The sequence below is a fragment of the Rattus norvegicus genome, chromosome 6, assembly GCF_021556685.1.
Source record: "Rattus norvegicus strain SHRSP/BbbUtx chromosome 6, alternate assembly SHRSP_T2T, whole genome shotgun sequence".
NCBI classification, from domain to species: Eukaryota; Metazoa; Chordata; class Mammalia; order Rodentia; family Muridae; genus Rattus; species Rattus norvegicus.
The window spans coordinates 109406160-109420023 of record NC_141539.1 but is presented as its reverse complement, the minus strand read 5'-3'; the positions used below and the strand labels follow the sequence as shown (position 1 = coordinate 109420023).

The 13864-nt window shown below is 40.0% G+C and overlaps 2 protein-coding genes across 11 annotated transcripts in view; both read right to left on the bottom strand.

Moving 5' to 3' along the window:
* Psen1 (presenilin 1) overlaps window positions 1-5127 on the bottom strand; it is a 52045-nt gene extending 46918 nt beyond the window's left edge. For 3 of the 7 annotated variants that reach the window (XR_015621697.1, XM_087552360.1, XM_087552359.1), the window contains exon 1: window positions 4605-5101. The gene's annotated coding sequence lies outside the window, so the exon portion shown is untranslated. Of the gene's footprint in view, window positions 1-4377 lie in introns of all 7 variants that reach the window. The other 4 variants (XR_015621696.1, NM_019163.4, XM_087552361.1 and 1 more) reach the window with 4 other exon arrangements.
* Window positions 5128-9121: 3994 nt separating this feature from the next.
* The window catches only part of Rbm25 (RNA binding motif protein 25), a 47269-nt gene continuing 42526 nt past the window's right edge, over window positions 9122-13864 (bottom strand). For all 4 annotated transcript variants that reach the window (NM_001395131.1, XM_087554119.1, XM_087554121.1 and 1 more), the window contains 2 exons: window positions 13239-13286; window positions 9122-10721 (listed from right to left, as the gene is read on the bottom strand). In NM_001395131.1, coding sequence (NP_001382060.1) covers window positions 10629-10721; window positions 13239-13286 — 141 coding nt within the window. In that variant the 3' untranslated portion in view covers window positions 9122-10628. The remainder of the gene's footprint in view (window positions 10722-13238; window positions 13287-13864) is intronic.

Below are 13864 nucleotides of genomic sequence, written 5' to 3'. Positions count from 1 at the left end.
AGTGAGATGTTCAGTGAGACACAATCATGGCTTTACCACCACAAAGGGCTTGTGGTTTAATGTTCCTAAGCCACTTACCCAGCTTCTATCACTAAAAAAAAAAAAAGAAACTACTACAATTATTTTTTGCTAGACACAAATGGCTGTAGTGCTAAAAAGTTTTAAAAGAGTGGAAATAAATAAATAAATAAATAGTTTTCAAGCTCGTGATTTATTTTCCTCCAACAGTGGCTGGTGTTGCCAGGGACTAAAGTATGTGTGTAGAGGAGGGAGAATCAGACTAGACACAGTCTGAGCAAAAGTTTACTTAGCAATGCATATACTCCAAACAGAGAGTGGCCTACAAGAAAAAGCAGGAGGAGCAGAACAGTAGGTTCTGTTCTGAGCTACAGATTTTAAAGACTTTATGATGGACTCTGAGGTGAGTGGCATTTTCATGGTAACTTGGCTCTTTATCCCACGAAGTGATGTTCTGACGTATTAGGACCGGAGTTATCAAGATCCAGCCTTTCTTTTTATATTACCTCATATCTACTCTCTTTGAGACTGCTGAAAGCCCCACGATTTCAAGGTTGCCTGCTTCAAAACTAAAGCTTTATCACAAAAGTTGGGGCCAGGTTATCACAACTGACTGGCAGACTGCACAAACAGGCTGTTTGTCTGTTTTTTAGGATCATCCACACCCTCCCCCCGCCCCCAGTTTTTCCAATTCATATCTCCGTGATAAGGAGCCCAAATTCTCATTAGAGTGTGAATTTTGATTTACTCATTTTGGTTAGTGGGAAGCAAATGCTAGGAAAGTGTTCTGTCACTGAGTCCCACCCTTGGCTCTCTCTCTCTCTCCTTGGTTATTTGTTTGTTTGTTTGTTTGTTTGTGTCAGGGTCTCAGTTCTGTAACCCTGGCTGGGCAGGAATTTGCTATGAAGATCACACTGGCCTCAAACTGAGAGATCCTCCAACTTCTGCCTCCCAAATGCTGGGATTAAAGTGGTGCCATAGAATTTCTCTTTTATTTAGACAGGGTCTTGCTCAAGATGCTTGAACTTGAGGTCCTTCTGCTTCCAACCCGAGTGCTAGGATTACACATGTGGACCACCAAACCTGGTTCTACTCGGGTTTCTAAAGACCACAGCAAATGTAAGCAAGCCCTAAACTGTATTCTAGAACGTGACTTAGGAATACCCAAGACAGGCTTGTGATTTGTGAGGCAGAAAGAGTGAATCATTTCCCCAGCCCCACAAGACATCTTTTGAAATAGAACTAAAAAGAGCAAGGGCAGTTCTGCATCTTATTGAGGGAGGGTGGTGTTTTTCCCTCTTTCCATCCCACTCCACCTCTGTGAACCATCTGTGGTAGATAAAATTATTATTCAGGAAATAGTCTCTCCTTCCCCCTGTATTCCCAAGGGAAGAATGGTTAGTCTTCATGTGTCTAATTCAGGATCCTTGGATTCGATCAATTGTAGACTGAAAACATCTGGCATGTAGTCCTTACTGTTCTTCATAACCAACAAATGTAATGATTATTTATGCAGCATTTAAAATAGTAGGCATTAGGATGGCGAGATGATTTAAAGTACTCAGGAGGAACAGGAAAGTATATAGGAGGATCTATAAATAATAAATATATTTTAGTTCAGATTTCTTTCTTCAGTGTTAGGGATCAAGCAAGGTCTCTGAATATGACTACATTCTCACTCCCAAATACTACTGTTTAATATAAGGGCTGGAGCATCCTCAGATTTTGGAAACTAGGAGTCCTAAAACCAATCCCCTGAGATTGCTCTTTGGCCTCTTTATGGGTGACATCCATTACCTAGTCTAAGTCTTTATGTGAGCTCCTATAATGTGCCTTTGTCAATGCTCTCTTAGCTGCACTGTTTGTGCAGCTGGCCTTGCCTTCTCATGCATCTGACACTGCCTTGGGAAGAGAGCAGCTTGGATTGGTAGTCCTTGCCACCTCAACCTGGGCCCCCTAATAAGATGCTCAAATCAAAATGGTCCCAGCTGACCCACACATCCCACCTTGAAGCAGAGCCCTGAGTGAACTTAAGTGCTCTCAGTTGTTAGGGCTGGGGGAGGTCTGCTATGGAGACTTACTTACTGCTGCAACTTATTCTAAAACAATGGGAAAGCCAGCTGGCTCATAAGATCCAATGAACATGGGCTAAAATCAGCTCAGAATTGATTTCAAACCTTCAGGATTAGACATACTTAGAATATGGACTCTCTTTTGGGTTTTGTTAAGGCGGCATAACGCAAATGAATATGCTAATAGTACATCCAGGAGCCTTAGACTAACAAAAGTGAAATCCATCCAGGTCTACAGTGAAGAACAACAGTCTCAAAGTGTATCAAGACAGTAGGATCTAGGGAGTTAGCTCGGAGGGCAAAAGCGCTCACTGTTCAAATCGAAGGAGCAGAGCTCAGATTCCCAGCAGCACATCAGAGTCAGGCATAGCTACTGCTCCCAACACGGGGAGGTGGGAAGAAGAGGATCCCAGGAGACTGATGGACGGCGGCCCAACTAGCTGAGATAGCTTCAGGTTCAATAGAGACCTCGCCTTACAAAATAAGTTTGTGTTCAAGAGCATGTGGCACTCATGTCTGACAACCAGAAATAAATCCCCAGCGCCCACATAACCGTACATAAGAATGATTCCATAAAATGATCCTTTGAATTATGACATCTGTGTATCACGGCACACATGCTTCCCCACCACACAATTAAGGTTTTAAAAATTTAAGCTGGGTGTGCTGGCAGATCTCTGTGAGCTTGAGGTCAGCCTGGTCTACATAGTGAGTTCCAGGAAAGCCCGGGCTACATAGAGACCCTGCCTCAAAAGACCAAGCAAAACAAAACAAAACAAAACAAAATTAAAAGGGGTGGGGGAGGCTATCAAGATGGCTCAGGCAGTAAAGGTACTGGTCCCACATACCTGGAAACCTATGTTCAGTCCCCAGTACTAACATAAAGGTGGGAAGAGAGAGCTAACTTCAGACTTCTGAATATGACCATGGAAGCCCCCAACCTTGCACACAAAATAACATTTTTGTTACAGCAAAGTGATAAACAATGGAGAAAAACACCCACTGTCCTCCTCTGGCCTCTGCATTTGCAAGCATATAGACAAAGACTAGCTTTGCACATAAAGTAGAGGCACACACACACACACACACACGCACGCACGCACGCACGCACACACACAGAATAAGATTCTCCATAGTCTTTATCTATTCTATCTACCCTGACAGCATATAAACAGACTATAGGCTATAGGTTCAGATCAGATAGAATGAATTTCCTCTACCTCACATCATTCACGATCTCTGTTAGCAAGGCTGGCCTCGACTTTCTGGCTCAGCTTTCCACGTAGCTGGGACCAAATGCATGCCACCATACCTGGAAACTATAGAGATATCCCCCCAAAGTTCTTTTAATTTTAACAATTCTGCAATGAAATTATTTTTATTGTGAGTCAGTGTCTCAACCTTCTGTGGAAATGGATATTATGCAAATATTTTTAATTAAAAATAAACCTTTGCATCTAATTAACCTGCATACATTCTTTCTGCTTTCACTCAAAACAAGGAACTGGACAAGACATCTGCAAACCAAATAGGAATTCTTGGGAGCAGCAAACAGGAACCAGGTTTCTCTTACACAAGGAAACACTGTGACAGGTGCTGGGGATACTGTAGAATCAGGAATTGCTTCTGTTCACTTAAGAGCCTACTATCTAGAGGGGAACACAAGTTAATTTGACACTGAGTATCTGTTAAACTGAAACTGTTAGCTATACTGGATTAACAAACCGTTAAAACTAATTTCACCTGCTTCTTGTTACCTTTAAAAACCTGTTTGTGGGAAGGTTTAAAACTAGTATTTGTGGTTCACATTCATCTTTCAAGGGTACAATGGTACAGGATCCTTCTAAAACAACACCGGGCCTTTCATTCCTAATCGCTGACAATGCTCCCTGAAGCTTCCCTGTCTTCCTCAGCTTCTGTGACACCGCACTATTATGGTTCTCCTGCATTCATCCTCCTCAGCGACCTTGTTGCCTCCTTCTACCTGGCTCTTGGTGCGTTTCCTAAGTCTCCACCCAGTTCGCTGCTCCAACATCAAACAGTAAATCTACTTAAGTGACCCATATTTACAGTTTACAGCTCTGACCTCAGGCCATCTTTACCCACTGTCAGTTCAAAAGTGGTATTTCCAAACCACTTTCTAACTTCCTTATTTTTCTCTCTTATTCTCCGAGCTTGAACCCTGTCAATCTTAAGCGTTAGTTGAACAGATCGCCTGTCCTACTCACGTTTCTTCTACGTTTCTGTTACTGGAACTCTCATTTCTCCTAGTTATGTAAAAAGTTACCTCAATTGTCTTATGCACTCGGTCCTCCACTACCAGGCGGATGTGCTTGAAGCAAACCTCTGTTCACCGCAGTGCCACATTTGAGAACGTGAAAAGGAAGAAAAAGCAAACACTAAAGGCATCTACAAGCTTCAGACACATGCATGTGACAGTTCCGAAGAAAGAACAAGCGCCATACGACTCTTCGCCTGTCACTGAGAAGTTAGCCCTGAGTGCCACTCACTCACTTCTGGACTATGACACACTCGGGACACGAGAGGCAGAGTTTCACCAGTTGCTCAAGCCGACCCAGCCTAGGGCGCTTCCTCTATATCTTGCTCCACTCCGATCCGTGAGGCCACCCCGACGCCAGCCAGCCACCTGCTCCGGGCCGCCCGGGAAGCCAGCACTTCCGGGGTACCAAAGCTCGGAGAGGTGATACCTCAGCCTGGCCGCACCCGCCCGGGCCGAGAAACCGGCCTCACCCCGTTTCCCACGCGGGGTTCCTCGATCTCCGCCCGACCGGACCCCGCCCCTCATCCCCGGAGACGCCAGCTGCGCGGCCCACAGAGACACAGGCCCGGACCACCCGGCAGACGACGGTGAACATAACCCGCAGAGACACCGTCCGCACCACACATCCTGGGCACGCACCTTCGCTCTCCGCGCCCGGGCAGCCGGCTCGCAGCTAGGTTTCCGCCTCAGCTGCCGCTGTTTTGTTTCCGACGAATACTCGCGGCCCACTGAGCAGGTCGTCCTAGGCCCCGCCCTAGAGGTCTCACTCGTGTCGCAATTTCCGGTCTCGGCGACGTTGGCCCCTAGACCCGGGAGGGGACGGAGCTTCCGGCGGCGCGCGCAGGCCCCGAGGGTTGGGGGGCTGCAGCTGGCCTCCTTCTTCTGAATAGGTCGTGCGCGACCTGAGGACTCTCTAAGGCTTGAGGAGAGTCTAGCGTTCTCCGTCTACAAGTGATATTTTCCCTTTATTTTTGATCGAGGCTGCGATTTGTGCGTTCCCTGTCCATACCTTGTAGGAAAAGATGGCCTTGAACCTATTTGGTCTCCATTTGTGTGGGAACAAATATTTTTGTGCAAAGTTGGAATACTGGTATATAAAAATAAAGTTAGGGACTGGAGAGATGGCTCAGTGGTTAAGAGCATTGGCTGGGGGTTGGGAATTTAGCTCAGTGGTAGAGCACTTGCCTAGCAAGCGCAAGGCCCTGGGTTTGGTCCCCAGCTCCCAAAAAAAGAAAAAAAAAAAAGCATTGGCTGCTCTTCCAGAGGTCCTGAGTTCAATTCCCAACAACCACATAGTGGCTCACAACCATCTGTAATGGGATCTGATGCCCTCTTCTGTCTTAAGACAGCAACAATGTACTTACATAAATAAGTAAATATTTAAAAAAAAAAAGTTAAACATCCTACAACAAATCATAGTCCACCGAGGTTATAAAACTCGTGAATGAAAGCTATGTGCAAGGGAATTGTCCAGTGGACAAAGATGGCAGCTGTATTTGTGTTTGAGTAGATTCTTGCAAAAAGTAAACAAACCCGAAAAAACAAGTAAACAGGAACTGAATAGACTACAGATACTTCTCCTGTTTTTTATATTCCTTGTTAGGAATATGAACACCTTATACACATTACATAAAAGAAATGGGAAGACTGACACTAGGGAAGGGCAGCGGTGATTAAACATTACCCACCAGTGAACAGCAAGGACACACAATGTTCTAGAGTGCCAAGACAAGCTATGTATCCCATTCAAGCACCCATGGAAATACAGAGGCACCCACACTTCTAACCACTTGAATGAGCTGAGACATTTAAAAGGCACATTAAATAACTTTCTATTTTTCAATGTAATGTAGCATTGAGGATCTGGAAACAGTAAGACCGAAGAACGACCCAACAGTACCAAAGAATACTAAGACTCTCTGCAACGTGGCATTTATTTTCCCCATTATTCAAAACTTGGCGACAGGGACAGTGGTGTGAGTAACAATGTGCAGATGAGAAAACCCAATGAAGTGACCCAGGAAATGTCTTGGACCTGAAAGATATCCTGGATTTAGGAAGAGGGTTCTGCAAGACAAGGCTAGGAATGAAGTCACTAAAGCCAGGACCTTAATGAAGCCAGGTCTTACTACCAATGACTCCAAGGTGACATTTGCATATGATAATTTGCTTTTAATCACAGAAGCACTTATGATTTCCTACAGAAATGTCTTTCAATGACAAATATGCTTTTATTTAGAATATCACATACAAACATACTTATCCAAGAGATTGAAGTATGTTTCTTCATTAATTCTAATTTCCTTATTTTCTTTAACTGGGTACAACTATCAACAATGTAAAGCTGCCAGGAAAAGGAAAAGCTGTTGAACTATACATTTTTCCTTTTGTAATCAAAAAAAGGAATCTGAGGGGGCTAGAGAGGTAGCCCAGTGGTTTAGAGCACTGATCACGTCCAGGCAACCTTGTGGTGGCTCACAACCATCTGTAATGGGATCCAATGACTGCTTCTGGTGTGCTGTTTTCAAATACATAATATACACCTTAAAAAAAAAAAAAAAAAAAAAAAAAGGAGGGTTGGGGATTTAGCTCAGTGGTAGAGCGCTTGCCTAGCAAGCCCAAGGCCCTGGGTTCGGTCCCCAGGACCAAAAAAAAAAAGGAATCTGAGTATTGTCTGACTTCTTTCTCGGTATTTCAGAAGTAGAGGCAAATGATTAACGTGAATTCTACAATTGGGCTCCAAGGCCAGACAGGCACCTAAAGACCAGGAGAGACAGAAAGAAGTGGGGAGGAAATGGGGATGAAGGACTTCAAAAAGTGAATCTACAAGAGAAGTACAGACTTAAAATGGCAAGGTTTCTAGCTGTGCTAGTGCACACCTCTAATCCTAGGATCTCTCTGCGAGGTAGGTCACGCTGCTCTAGCAGGATGTTCCAAAACTGACAGAGCAATACTTTCCCTTACAAATAAAGAGAAAAAAGAGGCTTTGGCTACTGCACAATTCCACTCCCTCATAAAAACCATCAACCCAATTAAGTAATGGAGGATATAAAAACACTGCTTGAGAAAAAAATTCTTCATTCTTGTTTTTAATCATTTATCCTGTGGCTATTTCTAACTATTTCTAAATTGGTCATTTCAGAACTCACATAGGGGAGGGCAAGAAAGTAGGCTGGTCTCTCAAAAACAAAAGCAAATAAAAAAGGGAAGTTAAATATTTGAATTAAAAAAGGCATGCTCTCAAATGCAAACAGATAAAGCTGAACTAAAAACCAGAAAAACCTCTATCTATTCTGACATAAAAACCTTTATTCTACAGTCATAGACCTGCATACCAAGTTGAATAAACAAACCTCATAAACACTGGGTGCCTACTTACATGCGTTTGCAATTGTATTTTCTTCATGGTAGGTGAAAAAACATATAGGTATCTATTTTGGCTCAAGCCTGTGTTTATCTACCGGTGCTGATATTAGTACCAGATTACTTAAAATTTTACTCTGAATAAAATATTACTTACTATTACATAATTCATAGTACATAAAGAACTACATAGAACACTATGATAGTTCAAATGAACTTTTAAAGAACCACCTCAGGGACTAGCTGGGATGTATCTGCAGTGTTCTGGAGCACTGTTTTGGAGGGTTACTTTGTGCACAGCTAACTCTTTTTCTCAAGCATCACCATAGTTGTACCGTAACCTTTGGACTGCAATGGAAGGAAGGAGTCTGTGATATAGGAAGTTCCAGGACAGCCTGAACTAGATTATAAAACTGTCTCAAAAAAAAGGTAACGGAAACACTATTCTCTTTAAAACTTGGCAGTTATAAAATTTAAGGTATTACCTACCCTCCTGAATCACTTAGTCATTTTAACAAGACACAGCAGCTGACAAAGGTACCCAGTAAAATGTGAGAAAAAAAAGTCATAAATATTTTAACTACTCTTTTTCCTAACATACTTGAAATTTATTTTGATGTCAAATGAGGAGAAATCATTTTAGTTTTAAGACATTCATGTGTTTTTATCACTTGAATAAGCAATATCAACCAATATAAAACCTAACAGGAAAGAATGCATAAATCTATGATAAAAACTAAGAAGTATATACAAGAGATCAGTGACAAAATCTAGTTGAAAGTATACAGAACTATTAATTTTACCATCTTTTCTCCAACATAAATGACCATCCCCAGCTCTGCTGAAATGGTGTATGATTTGAGGGACAACATAAATGACCATAAAAGATAACATCATCTCTAGAGTTTGTATAAGTATCTGAGAGACTAGTAAGGTAAAGTAAATCTGCTTGAATTAATAATAATAATAATAATAATAATAAGCTAATGAAAAAACTAGCATGGGCACAGGAGTTGGTGACACATAATTTTAATTCCACCTCTTGGGACCAGAGGTAAATGGCTCTTTATAAGTTCCAGGCCATCCTGCTCTACAGAGGGAGCTCCAGGACAGCCAGGGCTCTGTTACACACAGAAACCCTGTTTCAAAAAACAAAATCAAAACTAACCAAAAACAAACAAATGAACAAAGAAATCCTTGCATAAGGTCAAAGCAAATGTTCAATGTTTAAAAATACAGAAAAAACAAACTGTTTAAAATATAATCTATCTATATAGTAGCCTCATCCAAAGTAAGGTTGTCGCTTTGCTCCTCTGATACCACAAAAACTCATCTAGAAACTTGAGCTCATATTTTCAGGTTGTTTTCTAGTATATGCACTACACAATTATAACATAATGTCATTTATTTACAAGACTCAAAGAAAGCATCTCCAAGATCAAATATATACATTTTTAATAACTGAAATATTTACATAATGAAGCCATGTCAAGGTTCAACATTAAGAACAGTGTTTTGGATGTCCTCTCGAATGTTTAAAAAAAAATACAAAACAAAAAACAAAACAACCTAGTAACTCAAGCTCACAGTTACATTATTCTAACAATCCAGTCTTTATCTTATTAATAAGCAAACATGGCAACAGCCACACCTACTCTGTTGGCAGAGCTGTTTAGAACTTAGTAATTTTCAAATAAATTTTGCCCCTGGTGATCTTCTGAATTACTAATAAAGCCGATTTGTCATCAATACAGCTAAAGCTTGATGACCAGTAATAAAACGTTGTGAGCAGAAACCTGTCTTTAATGGTGTATCTTTGGAAGAAAGATGTAAACATTTAACTACCACGGTGAATTACTACTGTGTTCGGTCAAATCTCTTTTGTAAACTTACCTTAGTTACTCGTTTATTGTTGCTGGGAACAGACCCCAGGCCCTTACATGCTAAGCATAAGCTCGCCCACTGAGGTAATCCCTGGTCATTTGCTTTAAAAAGAAGGTGAGCTCCTCCCCTCCCTTATACTTTTGGAATTGTTTTATTAAAATGAATACACCAAAATTAAATAAAGATTTAGAGTTAGTTGAAAATGTATTGAGTAAAATGCTCCAGACTTTTAGCCTTTGCTTCAATTGTGAGCCATCAAATTAAGGGAGGGTTAAGATTATGATGTATCATCCTATTCACAGAAGAACACAAAGCTGGTTGCTCACTGCAGAATACCAGCCTCTGGGAAACACACCATAATTATCCTAGTTATTTGGGTTGGCACAATAATTACTTTTCTTTTATGAGTATATTGATGAATTACGAAATGTTTAAGGGAGCCCACCAAAAAAATTTTAAAAAAGACTTTTATACATACATTCACATAAACACATTAATACAGAGATACATTAGGAATGAACTGTCTGCTAGGTTTTGCAATCTAATTTTAAACTCCATGCCTTTACAAGAGCTTGCTTGTCATTTCTGATGAGGGACGTGGGGATGAGACTGTAATGGGTGTGACTAGTATTCAACTTATTCATGTTGGCGCCTATACAATACAGTTTTAATATTAAGTAGAATTCTGCAAAAGAATTGGGGAGCCATTTTAATATTTACAGGGAACGAATCAGCAGAACAAGATTCTATCAAATAGGCTGTGTACAGTAGCTGCAGCTTACAAAACACACCAGTAATCTGTGCCTGGTGTATAAAGAGAACCAAGGACACAGATGGCTTTACAACCAAGTGAGTACACAGCATCAACAAATTAGAGGACAAAAGAATTCACATTTTCTACATTAAAAAAATTACAGATCTCACAAATGTCTTTGAAGACACAGAAAATTCCAAGTCCTTTGAAGGGTGTGAAAGAAGAAATCTGAAATGTAACTCTGAGTGTAAAAAGTTTACTTCACAAGACCAATTTTCTTGGCTTCTGTTTCATATATCAATAATCGCCACATTTTGACTATAAAAACTTCTGCTTCTTCATCTAGTACCTAGAAGACAAAGACAGAAACCCACATGAAGATGGCTATTAGTATATTAAACAGCAGCAACACACGATTGTCCCCAAACATTATTAATATAATGACTTAAAAGAACAATTGTCCAGCATGAAAATATTTTAAACACAACATTTAAGGAACAAAGAAAGACAATGATTCAGATAAATTCGATGACTTACTAAATACTAATTTCAATATACTCCGGTTTTTTACTAAGGTGATTTTGGGACACACAGTGTAGGCCTGACTTAAATGAAAGTGAAGATAACCATGAACTCCTGCTTCCACCTTATATATAGGATTGTCCTACAAATCCTGCCTTCACATTATTTGAATACAACTTTTTTTATTTTGATGCTACTTTTATAGCATTACGTTTATATTTTTAAAGAATAAAATTAAATATACAACTATTGTTTTTAAAACGATTTATGTATATAAGTACACTCTTCAGATACATCAGAAGAGAGCATCAGATTCCACTACAAATGCTTGTGAGCCTCCATGTAGTTGATTGCTGGAAATCTTTAAAAGAACAGTTGGTGCTCTTATTCGCTGAGCCATCTCTCCAGCCCAAGAACTACATGTACCTTAATATAGTCACTTTAGTTAGTCCAAATCAGACTTGGCTATCATCTTATGTAATATTCAGCAAATGCTGATCATGTGGTAGAACATTAAGCACTATGTGAGAATTTACTACAGTGTCTAGGAGGCAGTAAACAGTATGAAGTGAACACCACTACCACAGGGTACAGATACTGAACAACGCTATCTTTCTTTACTGTCAAATGAATGAACCAGATTATTTTCCTATCGTGTGTGGATGTGCGTGTGGGGTATGTTCACGGAGGACGGAAGTCAACCTGAGTTGTTGACATCCAAGGTGCTGTCTACGTTGCTTTTCCAGACAATGTCTTTTACTAGGACAGAGAGGAGGAAAGGGTAGACAGAAAGCTCCAATAATCTGTCCCTAATGCTGGGATTGGAAGAGCATTTTAAGTAGGTTTGGGGCACAGACTCATGCTTAAACAAGTGAGCACTTTGACAAAACTATTATATGCACAAGACTTTATTTTTTACACGTTATCTCTGTGGATGCCTGGTGTTAGAAAGGGTGTACATCTGCTCGATCACACTTCTATTAAGTTGGTTGCAAAACATAATTTACCACAAGAAGTTTAATCCACACGTACCTCATCCCCATAAAAGCTTTTTTATAAAAAGCAATTTTTTAAAATTACCTAGGTTTGCTTGGGGTAAGAACACATGCTTGGGCTGGAGAGATGGCGCAGTGGTTAAGAACACTGACTGTTCTTCCTGAAGTCCTGAGTTCAATTCCCAGCAACTATATGGTAGCTCACAACCATCTGTAATGGGATCTGATGCCCTGTTCTGGTGTGTCTGAAGACAGCGACAGTGCGCTCATATATATTAAATAAAAAATTTTTAAAAAAGAAGAAAGCATATGCCATTGACACCTGGCTCTGGTATTTTTCTCCACTCCATGTCTCAATGCTCTTCAGAATTCCCAAGGCTGTGATACACATTGGTTATCATTAGAACTAACAAACTAATTTTGTGTTATGTTTATTTTCTTTTCCTGAGATAGGGTCTTACTAAGTAGAACATATGCTTACCCCTGATTCCTAAATTCTGGTACTAAGGTGTACAACTTCATGCCCATCTCTACTTTCTTACCATTTTACTCTGTAATAACCTTTTTCCAATTGCTTAACTCTAACCTCTAACAACTTTGTTGGCTTACCAGTCCTTAATTCATTCCGATTACCAGTTCTAGTCAAATTTATTTCTTTTCTTCATAACTACCCTTGTATTTTATGTAATAATTTTCTTATTTAAAATGCAAATTCATTTCCCTCTACTTATAAAATCACAATGTTAAATAGAAGTAACCAGGCCATAATATAAAAATCAAATGTAATTAGGAATTTGATTTTCCAGCACTGTTGACCCCCAAAATTAAAGTTTTGCAATGTAAATGTCTCAGAGGAATTCCTTACAACCAGTAGATGCCACATTCCTCTGCAATGACAGCACACTCTTTAATAGCACAGTGTGGTTTCATATGGTTTCCACTTCCCAGTTTTGTATAGGCCTACTGCCTTTATCAGTAGTGTTACCAAATATATAATAGAAATACATGATTTAATCTATATAAATAAAGGTAGGAGGGGGATCAAAATGGTTTAAGGAAAGAAATCAAGATCAAGTTTTAAATGTTTGACATCTCCAGAAACAACAAGGGTATACGCCTGTAATCCCAAGAGGCTCAGTCTGGAGGTCTGCTTTGAGTTCTAGGCTAGCCTGGGATACAGAATGAGATCAAGTCTAAAATAAATTGATATATAGTAATTAAAATCTTTCTGTTGCTGTATTTACTAGCATATTCAAATTTTACTTCAAATCATTAACACCAGAAAATGCATTAAATTTATAGTGATTTATTCACATAGATATTAAAGTAATAATGTTCTTTTAACTTACCATGGCAACATCATCTAAAATGCTCTGTGGTGAACTATGTGCCATAACCTAAAAATAGTAAAATAAAATAACTTACGTTATAAAGAAACAAAACAAAGATGCAAAATCTCTAAACGGTAGGGATATATTTTTGTGACTGGGGTTAGTCTGCTTTACTTTGAGACAGGATTTTACTGTGTAGCTCTGGCTGGCTTGGAACTTAAGAGAGATTTGTCTGCCTCCCTAATGCTAAGGCAAGTAACATCATGTTTGGCTCTATTAGCTTTTAATCCTGGGACATTAATCACTAAAGGCAGGTCAATCATTATTTCCAGGTTGCATTTTTTATTTTTTTTAAATTGAATTTTCAAGACAAGGTTTCTCTGTGTCTGTATAGCTCTGGCTGTCTTGTAACTCATTCTGTAGACCAGACTGGCCTACACCAACCTCTGCCTGAGTGCTGGGATAAAGGCGTGTGGGACACCACACCTCGTTACAAGTTGCTTCTCACCCAACCCTCTCATGCCATGTAACCTAGGGTGACCTTAAACTTCTAATCTTTTGCCTCAGATGCTCAAGTGCTAGGATTACTGAAATCTGCCACACTTGGGTTCCACTCTGTAGCATTGGCTGTCCTAAAACTCACT